Source organism: Gossypium hirsutum, chromosome A04 (genome assembly GCF_007990345.1).
Source record: "Gossypium hirsutum isolate 1008001.06 chromosome A04, Gossypium_hirsutum_v2.1, whole genome shotgun sequence".
Taxonomy (NCBI): domain Eukaryota; kingdom Viridiplantae; phylum Streptophyta; class Magnoliopsida; order Malvales; family Malvaceae; genus Gossypium; species Gossypium hirsutum.
The window spans coordinates 5,757,223-5,779,609 of record NC_053427.1 but is presented as its reverse complement, the minus strand read 5'-3'; the positions used below and the strand labels follow the sequence as shown (position 1 = coordinate 5,779,609).

General features: G+C 32.2%; 1 protein-coding gene across 1 annotated transcript; it reads left to right on the top strand.

Moving 5' to 3' along the window:
- Nucleotides 1–18,027: 18,027 nt before the first annotated feature.
- On the top strand, nt 18,028–18,768 carry LOC107947937 (TIR-only protein). Its single transcript, XM_016882435.2, has 2 exons — nt 18,028–18,545; nt 18,654–18,768. Exons 1-2 carry the CDS (start codon nt 18,028–18,030, stop codon nt 18,766–18,768), a joined length of 633 nt encoding a protein of 210 aa, XP_016737924.1.
- The last annotated feature ends 3,619 nt before the right edge of the window (nt 18,769–22,387 follow it).

Here is a 22,387-nt window from a genome sequence, read left to right as displayed (position 1 = left end):
CAATCTGAGTTCCTTGGCACCTAGTGCGGAGAAGACTTCAGTGCCTTCTATTGCTTTGAGTCTTTCCTCTAGACTCCTATATTTTGCGTCATGGTTATCCAATTTCAACTTGGCTACCTCTGCTGGGTCATCCAGATCTATAACTAGTGGATTAGCAGGACTAGCCCCTGGGTTCGACGCTAACATTCCTTGCCCCAAATTAGTGGGTGGAGCAGGTGGCATAGGTCGATGTTCCAAGCCAGTGGGTTCCTCTTGAGTATACCCTCTTTGTATTGTATATGCGGGCGATGGAGTGAATCCCGGGGGATAGAGTGGATCCTGATCATGGTGAATTCTTGACCGAGGTTCCATAACATCAGAGTTCTGCATGGGTCCTTTTCCTTTGACCAAAGTTGTCATCATCTCCATCATTTTAGCCATCTGATCTCTTTGCTCGAGCGATTCCTCTCGAGATCTCACCATTAGGTCTATCGTCTCTTGTTGCGATTTGGCCAGTTGCTCTTGTAACTCCTTTTGAGCCCTTTCCATCCTTTCAATTCTCTTATTGAATTCATTCTCCATTACTCTAGCTTGTCGGCGCGTTTTATACGGATGACGTGGTTCCAGTCTTGAAGTCTTGCAACTGCGAATTGTACGTTTTAACCTCAGCGAACGAGTATGGGATATGCAATGAATGAATTGATGCATGAATAAATGCATGAATGTCAAATGAATGTCAGTCATGAATGAAATGCAAGAAATTGGTGTTGATTTCAAGATAGCCCGATATTTAGGCATTTCATTTATCAACATAGTCTATTACACAAAGTTTTCATTTTTCCAACAGTTACACAAATTTCCTAGCCACATTGCCTTGTTTCTTCACTTGCTCTAAAAACTCTGATATGCTCGATCTTTGGCTCGGAGGGAATTGGCAACTGAGAACTTTGGCTTCATCTAATAATTGAACAACTTGCATAGCCGCTTTACGAATTTCATTGATCAAGAAGTCAAGTTGCATTTCTTTTTCTTTGAATGTCCCTATCGTACTGCTCACTCTTTTCTTCTAGAGCCTTCAAGAGGTTATCTAATTGTTGTTGACGAGATTGCAGCATATTTTCTAGATCTTGTGTTTACCTTTTTAATTCTTGATGTTCAGACTGACTATTCGCCAATTTTGCAGTCACTATTTCATACTCAGCGTTCTTCCTTCTTAACTCTATCACAGCACGCGCAGCCTTTTCCTCCTCTTTCTTTTCTTTTCCCTTCCAAAACTCCATTCCTCCCTTGATATTGCTAATTTCTTCCTTCTATTCTGTTGTCGACTTGCCCAACCCGCTATTCTTTATAGTGTTTCTTAATTTCTTGTTTTCCAAATGAAGGTCCCTTAAGTCGTTTCTCACAATCTCAGCTTCTCTTTGTACTTTTTCAGTCCTGGACCTTTCAACCTGAACCTCAATCTTTAGTTGATAGTTTTCTTCTTGAAGGGCACTAAGGTCCCGAGACATCTTGGCCTTTTCTCGTTCGAATTCTTGTCTTGCCATTTCTAGCTCAGACGGCGTTTCCTCCGAGAAAGGATTCTGGATGGTGTAGTTTGTTGATGAGATTTGCTGACTATTTACCCGTTGCTTCCTCCATATGTCGTAATCTTGGGTAAGGGTATCAACATACAAAGCTAATTCCATGAAATGAATTTCCTTCCAATACTTTGCAGTGTCTCGGACTCTGTTCATATATCCTTCACCCGCGAAAGCGAACTCGAACTGTGCTAATCCTCCAGTTGCGGAGAGGAATTGTCGCGAAGAAAATTGCCTTTGGACTAATAGCGGAGCATATCCAACTCCTCCCCATAACCCGAGTAAAGGTACCCAATCTTGGCTTCCACATTTGTATAGCAGAACTGAAGGACGGATCCAGGGTGCTCTCCATGTTATATTCTCGGCGTGAAGATTCTGAAAAACTGATACCCAATATTGCTCGGTGACTTCCTTCGGCCATTCTTTATTGAGGTAAGCTTCTAGCGGGGAGAATGTTTTAGAAAACATATGAAACAGAGTGCGCTCTACCTTCCAGAAGTGACTCAAAATCCAAACATTGAGCAACTGCGCGCATCCGATAAATCGTCCCTCCCCTTTTCTTCGACAACTACTCAGGGACCTGAAGGTCTCGGCTAGGATGGTCGGGACAGGGTTGATTCCTTGTTTTAACCTTTCGAAGAAATCAACTACTGCAACTTCGAGATGTCCGAGAACTTTTGGGAAAATGACCAAACCGTAAATGGCCAAAGCGAATAGATTTACCCTTTTCAGCATGTTGGGATGGTTCAGAGCCAAATCTCGTAGGGAGGACCATGGAATGCAAATGGTTTCATTCTTCTTCTTTATCTGTTTTTCGGCCCATGCATCAGTCATGTCTGTCAGTCTCACTAACTTTTTCTTGAAGGTCATCGGCTTAGGCTCCTTCACATATATTTTGCCGAATTGTACATTGTCGATGCGGAGTAAAGCAGCATACTCTTCTATGGTTGGAGTCATGTCTTCTTGATTGAAGGTGAAACACTGATAAGCTGGGTCCCAGAACCGAACCATGGCTTGAATCAACTGTTCGTCTACACGGATGGTGATCAGGTGAGCTATATCTCCATACCTCTCAGTGAAAATGTCTCTAGTGTCTGAATCCCACTGATTCCAAATTCAAACCAAATCTTCGAAGTTATTTTGGCGAACATTTATAGTTATATGTTCGGGCAAATTGGCGACACACCCTTCCACTAGACTATCCCCCTTTTCTTTCTGAATTTTTAGAGACCAGTCCCGAACCACGGCACTCTTCTCGGTTATTTGTGTAATTGACTCCTCCATCAGAAACCCGTTTTTTGGCAACCAACCTTTAGTCAACACCTTCTTAATATGATGCCTATGATGCATGATGAAAATAAAAGTGAAAACAAACAAACTTGGTTAGTAAACACGACAAATATAATTTGCAAAACAAATTAAACTACCCAATCTAATTATTTTGCATAAACAGTGTAAATGAAAGGCAAAATGCATTTTCCCGTGTACTTATTTTGATGACTATAAGCGGACAGAGGTTCGGCATGGCTCTAATTGGATAGCTCGTATGGTTCATTATATGCGGTTTTGGTTCTAGATAGGTACTCGAATTGCCCGTACTATCATCTGCTAAGATTAACACGGAGCCTCGGTCATAGCCTATCACAGGCTTACGAGATCAATTCGAGGGATTACATTTACTTATGCCTATGCGGAAGGACAAGTTAACTCACGAAAGCATAAGTCATATGTAACCCGAAAGTATTCACTAGCCTGTGCAGAAGAACGAGTTAACTCACGAAGGCGTAGCGTTTACTTTCTCTTAACAGGGATGGAGCCCGGGTATAGAGCTCATGTTATGCAACAAAAATGCACGTGCACGGTGTGTGGGGAGAAACTTGTAAACCTTTACGTTTTATTTAAAGAAACTAAACCAAAATGAAAACCATAAAAATTAAAAACTGAAAAACAACCAAATAAGCAAGTTAGAAGAAATATTTATAGCACGATACAAATGCATGAATTTTGAAAACGAGATTTTTCGGATCATGACCAAATATTTACTTTGAACAAGGAAATTTGAAAATTTTGACAAAATGTGTTTAATTCCAGACACGACTCTCAACAAGGCTTTCCCCAGTGGAGTCGCCAGCTGTAGCGACGTAAAAATTGGTTCCGGGGTCGCTAATTGTGGCGATCTAGTGAAAAAGTTTGGAAACTGAAGTTCGATTTTAAAATAAAGAGGGAGTCGCCACCGATCCTTTTTACTAGGTGTGACCGGACACCTGTTAGACTTCTTTTTTTTTAAAACAAAAGGAAGGCTGAATTTAGGTCTATGTTAAAAGCCAGAGGAAAATTAGGGTTCGGGAGTCGGTTACGCGCAAGGAAGGTATTAGCACCCTCGCGACGCCCAAAAATTGGTATCTCATAAACACATGTTGTCTTAATTTTCAAAAATACGGTTCAATGTAAAATTTAGTCGTGATCCGATTAAAAAAAAGAAACTTTAGTTTATTCCGTTTTTTCTTTTAGAAGGGTATATCGCTTTAACACGAGTCAATTGACGTTCACCCAACATAGCGATGAACTTGATGACTTAATGTTAAATCGATATATTGCCTTGACTATTGAAATTAATTAGAACACCGGAACGTAATTTTCAAGAGAATGCAAGACATAATTGATACGAAATGAAAATAAGCAAATGAAACGACTTGATACATTTGAAACGAATAACAAACATAACCATAATATTAGAAAATAATAACCATGCATGCAAGATCAAATGCAATGTTAGCATTGAATACGAGAACGTAACAAGGATACAATGAATACACATATGAAGATAATTAAGAGTATATACGTAAAATATTTATATAAATAGTAGTAGTGTTAGAAATATACTATACGTATAGTGTTTGAAGTACGTATAAGATAGTAAAAAAGTACATAACTAGCAACAATAAAATAAAATATATACATATAGGTGTAAAAAATAATATTACAAAAAGGGTATGTATACATGTATAAAAAATAGATGTATTAACAATGAATATAATAATAAATATAATAGTAAAAAAGATAATACTATATGAAATGTGTATATATATAATAACATATGTATGCTAATATGAATAATGATAATAATACTAATAATAATAATAAAACACGAAGAAGTATATATAATATAATAATAATGTTAAAATACAATAATTAAAAATAATATTATATATAAATATATACAATATTCACATGTAAAAGAAAAATGTATACTAATATATAGTAATAATAATAATAATACTATAATATTGGAAATAACAATAATCATATTAAATAAGGAAACAAAAAAAGGACCAAAAATGAACTAAAAACAAAGCTTTGGGGCGAATTTTAAAAAAAAATTAAAGGGGAAAGGACCTATTTGAATGCGGGTAAAACCATGGGGTATTAAAAGTGCAAAATTTCAAACTTTCTAAAACGCTGCGCATATACGGGGGTTAAATTAAAAACTGAGCAAAATTCTGGGGTCAATTTAGAAACAAACATAAACCTAGTTTAAAACACCAAAAATGCAGAAGGGCTGATTGCACAAATAGCCCTTCCGCTCTTAAAAACACGCGGATCCTTGCTGGGGCGGGTCGGGTCGACCCGACCCACCCTTGAAACGGTGTCGTTTTATTGGTTAAAGGGGGGACCAAAACGCACCGTTTTGGTCCCCTATATAAGTTAAAAATTTTTATTTTTTTCTTTTGAAACAGAAGAAAGAAAAAAAAGGGGAAGAGGAGGGAGAGAAAAGAGGGAGCGGGGAAAGGGGAGAGCTCCGGCCAGGGGCCGGTCACCGGACGGCCACCGGAGGCTCGCCGGCGCCGGCGCCGGGCACCGCACGCGGTGGCCGGAAAGGTAAAATTTCTTTTTTTTTTGCTTAATAATACATATGTTTTTATGTTTTGATATTTTTTAGTATTTTTATGTAAAAAACAAACTCAAAATAGTAAAGAAAAAAAGAAAAAAAAAGTCACCTTAGGTTTTAGATTTGATTCTCCGATTTGGTGTTAGAGCCCCTGATTGTATATGTATATTTCGAATGGTTCTTGTATTCAATCTGTTAATATTGAAAGAAAATCTTTGTTTTCATCGCAAAAATCCCCCCTTTTACAAATGCTTATTTCTCAGCTTTATAGCCGACTACAAAACTAGGAAAATATTGTTTATCTTTTGTCCTATTCTGTTTGGTCTGCTTCTGTCTTTGCAGGGTATGGAGGAGCTGGTGGTGGAGGAGGAGCATGCAGCGGCAGATGGTGTCAGACGCGTGGGGGTATGGGGCTGCTATAGTGGAGCAGTGTATGGGGCTAAGTACAAGTGGGGAGGGTTGCGGCTGAGTAGGCTAAGGTTTCTGAAACCCTAAGTCTGGAGTTTGGGCTTCTGGGCCTGGGTCAAGTGTTGGGTTTTGGGTAGTTGGGCTAAGGTTTGGGCAGGGGTTTTAGTGTATTGAAATGGATCAATCGGGTTTGGGTTGTAAGAGGGGGAAATGGGTTTGGTATTAGTGGGCCAAAATTGGCCTACTACAAATATCACAAACTGACTCAATTTTTAAGTTTTCATTTTTTTCATTGTGATAGAAAACCATTTTTAAACAAATTTCTTTTCCAAAAATTGGTATCTAAGCCAAGTTGTATTATGTTTATAATACAAATCGGTATTGTAATTTTCTCTCTTCTTCATGTTTGATTATTTTTTTATGAGATGTGACATTCTTATAAATATTAACATGTTTTGGGTGTAAGTGGATCTATTTTTTTATTATTATTTATATGATAAAGTAATTTTATCAAAGTTGTGATTCCTAGTAATTAAAGTGGTTGTAATTATTATTTTAATACTTTTTCAAGATTTATAATTAGATCATGGACTATCATATCCAGTAGGAATTATATATATATTTTTTGGTAATTCATGTGAGCCGGAAACGAACATAAGTATTATGTAACCAAATTTTTTGACAAATCCCGAAGAATCGAGACGCATCTAGGATTAATTGATAATGGTGGTCAATGGCAGTGGTCGGTGGAGGCTGGCGACAATCCAGTAGTGACAACAACGACAACCCCACGACCACTGTAATGACCTGAATTTTTACAGTTATCAAAAAAGTGCATTTTCGGGTCTCCGTTTCTGAAAAATAGATTTATAAATATTTATTAAAAATATTTACGAAGTTAAGAGAGTGATTAATTAAAGTTTAATGAAGCAAATTAGCTTAAATAAAGGATAATTAGATAAAAGGATTAAATTGAATGAGGTGTGAAAGTTTAATTATAGAATAAAGAAAATTAAAATGACTAAATAAGAAATAACCCAAAAAAAGTGCCAAGTGTATGGCAAAAATAAAATTATTTGCTTATTATTTAAGTAAATATTAATGTATTTATTATTATTAAATTAATATTATATGATAAATAAATAAAAATTTGACAAATGTATGGTATGTATAGTGACATGTGTGATACTAATATACATATATTTGTAAAATACATGTATATTTACTTATTATATAAGTATATTATTAAATTATATATTATTAAATAAAAGATATTTATATAATAAATAGATTAAAGAAAGACAAATGTAATAATATATGTGTATACAAATGTAAAATAGATATTGGATATTAAATAGATATTTTATTATAGCTATTATATATATAAAGTAAAAGAAATAAAAAAAAAAGAATAGAAAAAGAAAGAAAGGATGAAACGAAACAGAGAGCAGGGGAAAGAAAGAAGGAAAAAAAGGAAAGAAGGAAAAAGAGAAAAATTGGGATTTCAAGGCTTGAAAGTTAAATAGGTAAGTCAATTTAGCCCTTTTTACTTAATTTTGATGTTTTGGAAGCCTTGGGACAAGGTTTTGATGAAATTAAGTGAATATTTTGAAAGTTATTAGATTTTTAAATATTGTTCATGTTGAAATAAAAGATGAATTAGGGGTTAGATTGATAGGAATTCAAGTTAGAAATGAAATAAGGATTGAATTGTAAATTAATTCATAAGTTTTATGTTGTAGGGACTAAATTGATGAAATTTCAAAATTAGGAAAATATGCTGGAAATTTAATAGTTAAGTATGAGTTTAGTTAAAAATTGAGTAGAAATAAAGTATGAATTAAGATAGAAAAGTAAGTGAATTTAGTTAGGATTAAATTGAAATTAAAAGTAGAAAATTAACATTTTGCACTAAGACTATTTTGGACAGCAGCAGTAGTCTAAGTTTTAAAAATCACCAAAAATTTTATAAATTGAATTATAGGATTAATAAAATATGGAATTAAAGCTTATTGAGTCTAGTTTCTTATAAAAGAAACGGTGTAAGCAATTGAATTGTAAATTATGAGATATACTAAATTTTGTGAGACAAGGTCAGAATGAATTCGGGTTCCCCTGTTCTGACTTTGAAAAATCACCAAAAATTGAAGAAAAATAATTAGAGGCTTAAAGTATATTTTTAGAATTCATAATGAGTAAATTTTCATAAGAAATCAACGGGAATATTATCCGAGTTCTGTACTGTGAGATAATTCATTTTTAGTGAAGAAGGGTCGGAACTGTCAGACAGCAGAATAGAGGTGAATTTAAAGAATAAACTGTACCTAATGGCTAAACTAAAAATTCTGAAAATTTTATGTTAAGAATATATATGAGTCTAGTTTCATGAAAAATTAACGGATCTTAATTTGGAGTTCAGTAGCTCGAGTTATAAATAATTTAGTGACTATGACACAGATGGACAGCTTGAATATTCATAAAAGTAAATAATAAAAATTATAGATAATGTTACTTACAAGTGTGTTATATACACTAAGGATGTGGAATGGAGAGGAGGAGGAGGAAAAATATGTATGAATATTCATCTAGCATGGCTAATTTGCATGTTTTAGGCTCAGGGACTAAATTGAATAAAAGTAAAACTTTATGGGTAATTTTGTAAAAATATCAGAAATGACCAAATTGCATGAAATGGATTATTTTATTATTTAAATTACAAAATTAAATGAAATTATTAATTTAGTTCAAGATCGGGGGAAAACATGTTTTAGGGATTAAATTGAAAAGTGTTGAAATTATGGAAAATTCTGATATTTTATAGAATTCATGGATTGTTATCAATATGTATGAGAATAATATCTAGAAATAAGGATTAAATTGCAATAATTTTATTTTCCTGACCCTAAGGATGAAATCGTCATTAATTAAAAGTTTAAGGGTAAAATGGTAATTTTCCTAGAGCATTAATTAAATGCATTAGATATGAAATGAATGAAAATGATGATCAAATTTATTTATAAAGATCCAGACGACTCAAAAATGAGACTTGATCGTGGAAAATAAAAGATATCGGATTAATGAAATTATAAACACAACAAGCAATGAGGTAAGTTTGTGTAACTTGAATTGTATTTTAAATACTTGAAATATGTGGTTATATGATGAAAATATGATTTGAATGTTCAATTCATGATAATTGATGAAATATTGCTAATACTCGATATAAATTGAAAATAAAGCCCGGCTGAATGAAAGGAAAATTCGATGGATCTCTAAAAAGGAATTGACGGTAAAAGGATCTAGCCCGGACGGGTGATCCTATTCTGATACAGCCCTCCCGAAGAATACGTGTAAAATGGATTTAGCCTGGACGGGTAATCCAAATTAGGGTCTGAATTTAGCCTGGACTGGTAATTCAGATCCAAGCTCATTAGAGTAATTGTCATTGCAGGGGATTTAGCCTGGACTGGTAATCCCACTGTAAGGATGAGGTTCGCGGGAGTGTGCTCTCTGATATGAAATGTGTAAGACCATGGTTGAAAGATACCATGACAACCTGATATGAAATGTATAAGACCATGGTTGAAAGATACCATGGCAACGTGATATGAAATGTGTAAGACCATAGTTGAAAGACACTATGGCAACATGATATGAAATGTGTATGACCATGGTTGAAAGATACTATGGCAACGTGACAGAAAATGAATGAGTAAGACCATAGTTGAAAGACACTATGGCATCATGTCAAAGATAAATAAGACTGTGGATGGGAGATGCTATGACATCTATTGAACAATTGATATTCAGGTAATACTTATCAGATGACGAATGGTTATATGAAATGGTTGTGTGAAATGTTTACAAGAACTGGCCATATGGAAATATATGTACAAAATAGTTGTATGAAATAATTATGAAGATAAATAAACGAAATAAGTATAAGTACATGGAATATAATTTATGTCAAGTTTGATATAAACTATTACTGGAATAAATATACATAAAATATATGGAAATGATGGAGCATGAAATATTGATATAATGAAATGAATGATATATGCTTATGAAGAAACGGTAAGAGCATGATATGTTTCATGACATGTACATATATGATTATCTTTGATATGTTGATACAAGGAAATTATGTAAGTTGAGACTATTATTAAACTCAAGTGCGATATGTAGAGAAAATAAGTATATCAATGTTGAATTTAGATGAAATGTGTGCAAGTATACTAACAATGATGTTGTTTGACGCTTAGACAAGTGCCAAACTATTGATTGAACGGTAACATGTTTAATTATAAGGAGCATTGAAATAGTAAGTACTTAGATGAAAATAAAATTTAAGATTTTGCGATTTTTTTATAATCCCGATTTAATTCCGGTTGTTTTCTAATGTATGTTTGGGGCTTCGAGGGCCCAATAGAGAGACGTTATGATTATTTCTAAAATATGAATAATAAATGACTCAGAATTATCTGAAAATGTTCAGTAAACTCTGGTAATGCCTCGTACCCTATTCCGGCAATGGATACGAGTAGGGGGTGTTACAGCAACGACTATGGCTATAACACCCAATACCCGACCCGATCGCTAGGTCTGGGTACCAAATGCCACAATTCAACCCAAATATCTAAACATGTTTCTAATCTGATTTAAATACGTACTCAGACAAATCTCAAAATTTTATTTCTACTAAGCTTCATATCATGCGAGTAACAAATTCTTACAACTTTATTCCTTTAATACTTTTAATAGATGTTTATAGATTTAAAGCTTAGATTCTAACACAGACTTATTTGACTTAATCCTCGAGGCGTGACCTCTAAGGGTGCCCCTTTGTATACATGAAACAACTAGTGTGCCATTACTGGAATCTAGCAGTGTCTAGCTTAGGCCCTGCACTCGATCCCTGAGTCATCATTTACCCTGCATACCAGCAGTGAACTTTATAAGTTCAAGAGAACTTAGTGAGATCCTGCGCTTTTATTTTTATGGAATATTTTATTAGAAAATTTAGGGTTATAAAATTTAAGAGACAAACTATAAACTCCCTGAAATCCGTAAGAGGATCCGACATCTCCTTTATCATAGCCATTGACTTGTTTTCCTCCGAACATACTATTTGAGGCATTACTGCTCACTAAACCATTTTCAAACATTTTTCCTTATAGGTCTTAATTCTGTCTGACGTCATCTCAAGCTCCATTGAGCTCAATAGAATATGCCTCATCACAAATTTCTCGTAGATGCTAACACGGGTCGAGTGACCCTCCTAACTTTTTGATCGGAACCCCATCTTAGTTGTGGACTCAAGAAGTCAGTTGACTGAATGGGTTAGAACCCCCACATTTCCTGGTGGACTCATATCCAAAAAGGAAACCCCTAGAGTTTTTACTCTCTTGGGTCCAGACTTCTTGTAATTGCCCCATTTATTTCTAGTCCTTCTAATAGACTTTTCCATCCAAGTATTCCTGGCGGTCCACACCAATGGTAGACCCATAAGGTCTTACCCTATCCCTTTCTTTCTCAATAAGCCACTAGTGGACTTACTGCTCCAAAACCATTAGCTTAGGTCTTACTTTATTGTCTCACCTATCATACTTGACGTTATATTACATGCTTAACTACTAGAGAGCTACGACTTTTTCCGTCACAATTTGGCGGATATCCTAGCAACCTTACCCGCATCTTCAGGTATTTCTACCAGCTATTCTCCTCTTTATAATATGGCAAATTCTCTTACTAATCCGTTTACTCACAATTTTAGATGTTTTATAACTATTCAACTATGTTGTTTTCCACACTAGCCTTAGAACGACCCTTCTTTCTTTGCCTTGTATGTTTCCTGATTCACCCTCCTACCTTACTTTATTTGACGCCATAGCCCAGCTATGGTCTCACACAGTGTACCCCATGTTTAATGTCCTAGTGGACTACCCCATGTTTACTATCCCGACGGACTACCCTAAGTTTACTATTACGGAAGACTACTCCGAGTTTACTGTCCTGACAAACTACCTCGTGTTTACTGTTGCGGAGGGCTACCCTGTGTTTACTGTCTCGACGGACTATTCCGTGTTTACTGTCCTGACAAATTACCACATGTTTACTGTCCGAACAGATTACCACGTGTCTACTGTCTTAGCGGACTACACTGGTTGTCATAGTCGAGCTATGGTCTTGCTCATTAAACCTTTTTTGAGATGGCGCCTTGTAGGACCTTACCACCATTGTGATGTCACTCTATAGAGCCTACTAACTGCAGTGGCTTTGAAGGATCATTCAATAACCGTCGTCAAAATTTTATTCTAGCAAGCCAGTTAACACCATTCCATCTCACATTTAACCTTGATGATCAAACACCGCGGTGTCCATTCACAAGTCCTGGATCTTCGTACATCACAGTTTGCACCTAACAACACCAGATTGTGAAATTTAACGAAAATTCCATTTCCCCCATCCATCTGCTAATTCCTCCAACTCCGCTGATTCTTCCTAACTTCCTCTACCTCGTCAAAATAAATTACCTCCATGCTCCACATATAATATAATCGTATATTACATACGATTCAATGAGCTAGTGACTATCACCTATGATTCGTCATGTATCTAATTGTCTATTCGCAATCATATTACATTCAACAAATATGCTTGCAAACCTATGCATGTACAACTTACTTAACCTCTATATTTATAAACAACCATGCTTTAAAACACAGCTCAAAGTAATCAAGAATGTGGTTTAAGCTAACAACACAACACCAACAACCACCCAAAAGTCAAGTGCAGAGACTCATCTTGCTTCCTTAAACTAGTCAACTTAGCTTGTTCAGCTACTAGAGCCTCTTTCGTCCTGACAGTTAAACATGACAATCATTCATCAATTAATTTGAAGGTATTCAACCTTAAATCCAGAACCAAATTTATAGAAACTTATTAGGAGTTCTAGTTCTCATTTTCTCAAAATCTCTAGCACAAAATGGTTGAAAAGCTTAAAAATTTCCCAATTTCACTATTTTCAGACTTCAATTTGCTCAACGACTGCAACATGCAGAGCTTTCTTCATCTACATCCTCTTCTTCTCCAGAGAGTTCGAAATATGATATTATATTTGAATGTGAATTGAATGGAATATGATATTATTTTATTTATTGAATTTTTGAACGTAGCTAAAGAAGATGTCGGGTTGTCAAGAGGCAAAGAAAAATTGAGAGTTTTTGACAAGTGACAAGAGAATTTGAGTTGTAATTTTATGATTCGAGATCATTATATTTATATGCATATACATATTGAATGCGTGGTTGACTATCGAGGTAAACTTATGCTTGTCGTATGAATTGATTTGTATTGAATATTGGGAGATTAGACTAGATTGAATGAAATAGAAAATATTATGATATAAATAATACATTATATGTGATATGAAAATGGAATGAAACATGCTATGTGATATGAGATATTTATGAATTGATAATTAATTGAAATGAGGCTATGCTATTGAATGTGAAATGATATATGAATTGCATTGTATAATGCAGTTGGAACATTGATACTTTATTAACTGTTTGGGCAGAGTCAAATATAGTTGGCACGTTGTTGGATAGATTGTGTGCAGGTTATATTTCGATTATAAGTCGATAGCGTTATATTTCTTTAGATGTTCCCATGAGTGTTGGGCATACCGTTTACTTTGGTTATATCGATGAGCATTGGGCGCAATTTATATACTTCAGATTTTACTTTGGTTATAGTTCCTTTCGTTTCGAGAAATAGTATGTACCTAGGTTTTTAGCCGATTTTGTATAAAAATGGTCAGAGTGTAAGTTTGGTCAATTAACATTAACTTGAATCAAGATTTTGGTATACTTTGGCATGTATGGAATTGGTATGTCATTTGAAATGGTTGAATTGAGGCTTTTACACAATTGTTTCAGGTGTTTTAACTTGGTACCATATGGCCCTTTTGGAAATAGTGAGTTACGTCGTGACGACGTACTCTCAACGTCGCAACAAGATCAAATCAGTGAGTTACGTTCGACGAGGAACCCCGAAGTGGCGATGTCCTGATAATTTGAAAACTTTACAAATTGGTCCTTATTCGACCTCGAATCATCTTAAAAGCTTTCGTAAACTTATATAAGGCCTAAAAATGATTGTATAATATATTGTAAATGAGTAATATAATTAGTAGTGTGTATATATGGTTAAATTGAATTGTATTTAATTGTAGTTGCTTCGGCAACGAATGTAGCATCCTGTAGCTCACACCCAACGATTGGGTCGGGTATGGGGTGTTAGGGTCAAGGGTGAGAAAGGTGGAGGTGAAGAGAACTTTTTGATATATTAAGCCTTTAATAAAAGTAGAATGAATATATTAAGATTTTGTATGAGATACTCCTAGAGATTAACTATTAGCTCTATTTATTTGATAATTTTGGATATGAAATGATGAAATAACATCTTAGAAAAATGATTAAATACTTTTTTGGCTTTTGTACTATAGTTAAATTGTCACTTTGACATTTGTACAAAATTTTAATTAGTTTAGTCCCTGTATTATCAGTCTATTACCCAAATTTGATTTTTCATTAAAAAACTGTTAAAAGTCCATTTTATCATTTTGTAACCAATGAAAGGTTGTCACGTATCAAGAAAAGCTTTTTATAAAATAATTGTTTGTTTTAAATTTTAATTTTTTAAAAGAAAGCTTTTGCAATTTTTATGAATTATATATATTTAAGGAATTTTGAGTTTTTTACATGTGGCAACATTTGATTGGATGAAGTAATTTTTTAGGAATTTAAAAATAATTATTCTCTAATTTATCTGTTAATTTAAAATATTTTTTATAATTTTCAAAAATAAATTATGATTTTTTAGTGATAATTGCATGAAGCATCCCCAAAATATATTTCTCATTCTAAAGTGGTCCTCAAACTTAAAAGCATTGTAATTACATCTTCAAATTATCGATGTTATATCAATAAGGTCCTTCCGTTACTAAAATTGTTAATTTGACATTAAATGAGACATTTGGTCTTATGTGACATAATTTAAAATGAAAAATTTAAAGAAAAATGAATATTGTAAAAATAGAGTTGTAAAGAATATTGGTTTTGAGGTTTTCGAAGCTTTTATAGAAACTACCATTCAATCTCTCTTTCTTTCTTTTTATTTTACTTTGTTTTTAGTTTTTAATTTTAAAAGTTATGTGGCAACATTTTACTTTAAAAAAATCATTTTAAATCACATCACATAAGATTTTATATGTCATTTAAAGGTTAATTAAATTGTTTCAATAATGGAAGGATCTGGTTGATATAATATCATAGTTTGAGGATGTAATTAGAATGTTTTGAAGTTTAGGGACCAATTTAGAATGAGATCCATAGTTTAGGGGATGTGTGCTATTAACCCTTTTTTAGTTTTTATAATTTTCTTTGAGATATTTTGGGGTCTTTTTTATTTTTAATGATTTTTAATTTTTCTAAATTTTTTATAAAAAAGTAAGTATTATTTTTACTTTTTCTTGACACATGGCAGCATGTCATTGGTTACAAAATGATAAAAACAAAACTTCTAACAAATTTTTAACTAAAATTGGAGTGGGGTAAGGGGTATGACAAAATAATAACACAGGGTCTAAATTGATAAAATATTTTATAGGTATCAAAGTGATAATTTAACTATAGTGTTGGACTCAAAAAATATCAAATCTTAATATATATATATATATAAAATGAACAAAGACAAAAGGAATATATAAATGTGTAAAAATCTATATAACATAAATTATTAACATAAAAAAAACAATACATAAAAATCTTAAACATTACTATAAGATTAAAAATATTGAAAGTTACTTAATTAGCTTTGATAAGAGAAAAAGAATCTTAGCAATAATAAAAGAGGAAAAAAAAAGAGAAGAAAATAAAGTAATTAATTATTTTGAAAAAGAAATAGTTAGCAAATAAATAAAAATAGAAAATATATATTTAAATTATGATTTATACTAGGGGTGTGCAAATTTCGGGTAAAACCGATTTAACCAATCGGATTGAATTAATTCGGTTAATTAGTTGGTTAATCGAAATAATTTTTTAGAAGTTCGGTTAACGGTTAATTCAGTTTAAAATCAGTTAATTAACCGAATTAACCGAAAATTTATATTTTTATATACATTTTACATATATTATATTCGGTTTATTCGTTTAATTTTTTATATATTTTATACTTGTTTTAACAAAAAAAAATCCTGATTAATTAGGTTAATTGATGAAAATAATAAAAAAATTCGGTTCGGTTAATTTTTTTGAAAAAATTTCGATTCGATTAATAGTTAAATGTTTAAAAAATTTGATTAATTCGATTAATGCTAATTAAGGTCGATTAGCCGATCGATTAACCGATTGAACACCCCTAATTTATAATTTGATAGTTAACAACAAAAAATATATGTAGTCAAATTAAGGGCGCGGTGGCCTAATGTTCGTCGACCATACTATTTGTTCTTTTCTGAAATAAAGAAAATACAAGTCCTCCTTATTCCTTTTCCTTCCATTTTCTTTCTATTTAAATAATGATTCTTCTTCTTAGTTTTGATCGGTGCTTGTCAAAACCCAAGTCCTCAAATATGAGTGAAGTAACCCTTTTCCTACTGTGAAATTCCTTCTATATATTTATATACTTTTAATTGTATTTAAAGTATTTTATATTTATATATAAATAATTTATATTAAATGAATTTTGATATTCACATATTTATAAACTTTTCATATTCGATCTGTGATTTGGTGGTTATAGAATTTACCCAGGTTTAAATCTATGGGGAGTGAATGGTAAGCCTTTATTTATGTCTCTCTTTAGACATAATGTCCCTCCCAAAAGAAATATTCACTATTTATTTAATATTTATATCATATCATGTTGGCTTAATACATACGCTGGTACTTGAATTTGACACTCTTTTTAAATGTGTTATCTGGGTTTTTCTTCCATAGTTTTTTTATCTAATGTGGTACTTGTATTTGACAAAAGTTATACATTTTGGTACTTGAAGATAATAGTGTTACCTTTTTAATGTTTAATTCGGATTTTAGAGTTGATTTTTTAAAAATTTATAATTAGCTAATAATATTTGTAATTAATTTTCTTCTAGTTAACTCTAAAACTCGAATTAAATTCCATCCACTAGATTGTATTTGAAAATTAAACATTAAATTAAATAAATTCGCAATTAACACTAATTTAATTAACAAAATCATGAAAATTCAAATCTAAAATATTATCAATTAATTTTCATCAAAATCAACCTTAAAACCTGAATTAAACACTAAAATATTAACACAATTATCTTTAGACACCAAAACATATAACTTTTGTTTAATACAAATATTAAAAAATATCATAAAAGATTACATTAGAAAAAAATCAAATTAAAACACCAAATATTAAATATTTATTTTTATAGTATATTAGATAAATACCTTTGTTTGACCAAATAGTCAAAGCAGACTAGTACTGATTTCACATGTGTTTTTTTGGACTTTCTTTTTCAAGATATGGTAAAAAAAGTAGACTGTTTGTCGTCAAATTGTCGCCCTCTTTTTGGTATTTAAAGCATAAAATATGCCCAAAAAGAAGTGCAACGTAACTTGTTTGAAGGTACATGAAAATTTCCAAGATCTTTCAGCTTAGATTTGGTCAAGGTTGATACCCATTTCCTCCTCCTGTATATTCTCCTTTCAATTCAACTGTAGAGAAACTTGAAAATAAATTTGAATTTAGATTTTTATCTTATATTTTAAATTAAAATTTAGAAAGATGTAAGTTTAAACTCTTTTTTTTTAATTTAAAAATTAAGAAAAAATTATTGATAAAAATATTTATTCTATAAAAGAAATACTTGTAAAGAGAATTCAATAACTTTAACTTTTAAATTTCAACATCAACATTTTCTTTTTCAAAATTAGTTTTGATTAAAAATAAAGCTTGAAAACAATATTCTAAAATAGTGGGGCCAAAATCATTCACTTAGAGACTCCTTATATATAGAGCATCATAGAGATCAACATTCTTAAGAGAGAAGCCACCGAAAACGAAAGTTGATATACAAAAGAAAAAAAAAAGTTCAGGGTTTTCCATTTTCCTTCTTCATCCAAAACCATGCATATGCAACGTTATTCCTCCGCTGCCATAATGAATCTCCACCGAAATTTTCTTGCTCGCCAAACACCGATGAAGACCAAGATGGTGAATCCCTTTATGGAAAGCAAAAATGCTTGTGATGTTTTCATTAACCATAGAGGGATCGACACCAAGAGAACTATAGCCACCTTACTCTACGACCACCTTTCATGGCTAAACCTACAACCTTTCTTGGACAACAAGAACATGAAACCCAGAGATAAGTTGTTCGACAACATCGACAACGCGACACGGAATTGTAAGATCGGGGTCTCGGTTTTCTCGCCTAATTATTGCAAATCCTACTTTTGTCTTCATGAATTGGCTCTATTCATGGAGTCCAAGAAGAAGGTTATTCCAATCTTTTGCGACATTAAACCTTCGGAACTCCGTATTGTGAACAATGGCAATGTTCCTTCGAAAGATTTAGAAAGGTTCAATTTGGCTCTTGAGGAAGCTAAATATACCGTAGGACTCACGTTCGACTCTTCAAAAGGGTGAGACTCTTCAATTTATAATCAAATTTAATCTTTTTTCCTTGATTAATTTCATAAACTTTCTGAAATCTTATTACTAACTTTTTTTTTGGTCTCAATTTTATGTAGGAATTTGTCTGATGTCGTGAAAAATGCTTCCGAAATTGTTATCGAAAGCTTGATTGAGATGGAAAGCGAGCAAAAGCTGATTAAGAGCTCAAGGAATACTCCAATGGCTCTTTGATATTAATCTTTTTATTCATTATTTACATCTGCATTAGTCCTTGCATAAGCCTAAAGATTCTTTCTTTTGTTAATTTTTTTATTTTACTTGTATACTTTGTAATTGAAATAACAAGCATTGATGTTAAATTTTGGTTCTTTTGTAGAATCATATGTCAACCTAATTGCAATAAGATTGAGGTTAATAAGATTTTTTTTTCAATTTCCTAATAATTTTGATGATTAGAAAATTGGCATTTGTTTTGGCAATTACTCCAATGCATAATGAATCCATTTTTTTGGTAAAATTTCAATTTGATTTTGGTTTTTTAGTACTTTCATGTCCATTTTATTTTTCATATTTAGAGTTCGTGGTTATCCTTTTAGTAATATCATATTCAAAGTTCAAACCTCTTCCCTTCATAATACAAATTGTTTTGGTTTTATTTCGTAATAAATATACATTAATGGTTCCATTTTACTTTGATTTTGGCAATTATATATGATTGAGAACTAGCATTTGTGTTATCTACAAATAAGACTAATATAAGTTAGAGGTTTAACTCAAAAATTGTACCTAAATTATGTTATTTTTTCTATTTTAATATTTAATTTTTTCATCATAAGTGGCACTTAAATTATTTTTTCTCCCAAGTTGGTACCTTCAGTAGCCAAATCATTAAGTCTATTTATAAGAAAAAAATACTTAACCCACAAATTACTACCTAAACAATACTCTATTTCCCAAGTTGGTATTTAAACCTTTTTTTTTTGGCTCACAAGTGATGCATACATTATTCTTCCATTAACCATTTTACACCAAAATGTTATATCTATTAAAAAGAATTCTAGTCAATAATAAATTGTCACATCATATAAAATTTTAAAAAATAAGATTTAATTCTTTTATTTTCTTTTAGATTATTTATCTTTTTACTAAAGCTAGAAATGTCTTACAATCAAGGTACAGGGACTGAAAATGCAAATAAACCTAAACTACAGTGATGACTAACTTAACTAACACTAAGAACATCAAGAACAAGAAGTAAATGAAGAAAAATAAACTCTAAACTAATAAAGAAGAAAAGAAATTGAAAGCCCTAGAAAACATACAAAAAAACTAAGAGAAAACTAAACCTAAAACTAAGCCAATGTGTGTCTCTCTCCTCTTCAGCCAAATTTGGTTGTTTTAGGTTGTCTTGTGTTTCTCTACAGGGATTCAATAGACCTCTCCTCTTCATGATCAACTAGTAAGAACATGGATTTCCATCCAGGTAGTACATGAACCTAATTCCTTAGGCATTCACATGTACTAATAATCGTGTAATGTTTGACCATCATTCTAACTTAAGCATAGCTCATTGGGGAGTTACTTAACTAGATGATCTTAAGTGTATAACCATCAACTCAACACCTATCGCATCATGCACCACAAATGAGTCATCTTGGGACAATCTCACCAAGTAGCATACTACAACTAGTTGTCCTCTTTGAAGATAGAATTTCTTAATGTATCGTATGATAATACCTACCACAAGGGCCCAATCCAACTATCATATGATCATAAGAAAATTCTGCTTACTTTCAAGAAGTCTCATCAGTGAAATCCACATGACAATGTCTACCTTGTGGCAAGTCCATTTCATGCCATCACAAGAGACCATTGATTGAGGTTGTAGGTCTTGTTTAGGGACCTTCTCTCAATCAATATTTTAAAAAACATGCAAGGCTTTTAATTTCAGGTTTCAATCATGTATGATCAATATATGCATGACAAGTATATGTGATATTCTTTCCTAAACTATATGACATGCTTATCTCATGTATGCATGACATGCTATGAAAATTTTATAATATTCACATTCAATTATTCACAAGAGTCAATCAAACAATTTTGAGTCTCTACAATTTTTCTTTTAAGGAAAAAATTGAAGAAGTGAATGTGAACCGTGCACTAGGTAAGTTCTCAGGAAAGAAAGGTGTGTCGTATTTGACCACTTAAAAACCAAGTCTTTCCTTGCCAGATCCAATCTTAGACATGCACCCTATCATTACCACACTTCTCACAGTAATCGAATAGCCTAAAGAAGTGAATGAAACAATACAACACGTGTATTTTCTCATTACCACACTTATTATCTTTGATAGATCAACTGTGGATCATCTCATACATATATATCACAATTATATCATAAAAAATTATTAGAGATGAGTAATAAAATAAAATTACCAGCCAAGGTTTCCATGGTTCTATTTCTAGAAAATAAATGAAAACAAAAAAATTACATGACTTTTCATCACAAGACATTCTTTGTGTCTTCGATTGCCATTGCTCTATCTTCTCCTTGTCATGGACTCTTCTTTTGGAAAAATTACATTTATGTCCTATGCCCATTACCTTCTTACAAGAATTCTAAAAATAAAAAATAATCCTATATAGAGATGATAGTCTACGATCTATTTCGTAAGAACCAAGTCTACGATCTATTTTTTAAGAACCACAACCTTGGTAAAAAATAATAATTATATAACAAATATATAGAATATCACATTCATTCACATACATTTCCAAAAACATGAGAATAATTACAAGAATGTCATACCTTATCAAATATTAGTCAAATAAGATGAAGAGAGGGATTCAGTCTTGGTTTACACCATAAACATAGCACAACTTGGCTATGATGCCAATTGTTGGAAAAAACCCGATTTGAAAACGGTTTACTATTATTGGTGATATGTTGAGTCAAATTTTGTTATTTAAAACTTTTCAATTTCTTTTGCATATTTTTTGAAAATTTAGGAATTGATTTTGGGGGTTTTGGGAAGCCTATTCCTTAAGGGTAGAATAAATGTGAGCTTTAAGGGGAAGTGAATGCAATTGTTGGTTTGGGTAAGTGGTGTACTACCTAGGTGGTGGGTAGTGTAACATCCCAAAATATGGTCTAGTTGGAATAATGGTTTCAAGACCATAAATTTGACGTTAAAATATTTAGATTTTGATCATTATGAGATTTATAATATAAGATTATGTATGTGGTAAAGTTTCATGAGGAAACTTTTAGAATAAAGTGTCCAATTACAAAATAAGGACTAAATTGAATACGATGCAAAACTTGGGTTTTAGGTGCAATTTGTAAGAAAATGTTTTGAAATATGAATTAGAAGGTCCTGAAGAGAAATTTTCCAAATTTCTAAATTTTTAGACAAATATGGACATCTATGGAATTTTTTGTAAGTTTAATGAGTAAGGGCATTTTGGTCATTTAGATATTAAATGAATTAAAAAGGGAAAAAGAGCTAAAAATTAGGTCATCTTTCTCATGTTTCTGCCAAAAATTCAAAGGTACCATAGCTAGGGTTTCTTCAACTTTCAAGCTTGATAGTAAGTCAATCCTAGCCCTATTTTTAATGTTATTTGTATTTTTTACATCCTTGCAACTTGCTCTCTTCATTTCTACTCATATTTCATGCTAGAGTTTATTTTTAGAAAATTACCCATGCATGAGTTAGATGTATTTTGGTGGATTATGGAAGAATATGATAGTTTAAGGTATAGAGAACAACTTTTGTTAAGAGATTTTACGTGGAAACCTTAAAAAGAACTTATTTGTAAAAGTTATGAAAATGGGTAGAAAAAT

Coding starts and splice junctions, on each gene's coding strand:
- LOC107947937 (XM_016882435.2), top strand. CDS start 18,028: ATGCATATGCAACGTTATTCCTCCGCTGCCATAATGAATCTCCACCGA. Junction 18,546..18,653: donor ACGTTCGACTCTTCAAAAGG/GTGAGACTCTTC, acceptor AATTTTATGTAG/GAATTTGTCTGATGTCGTGA.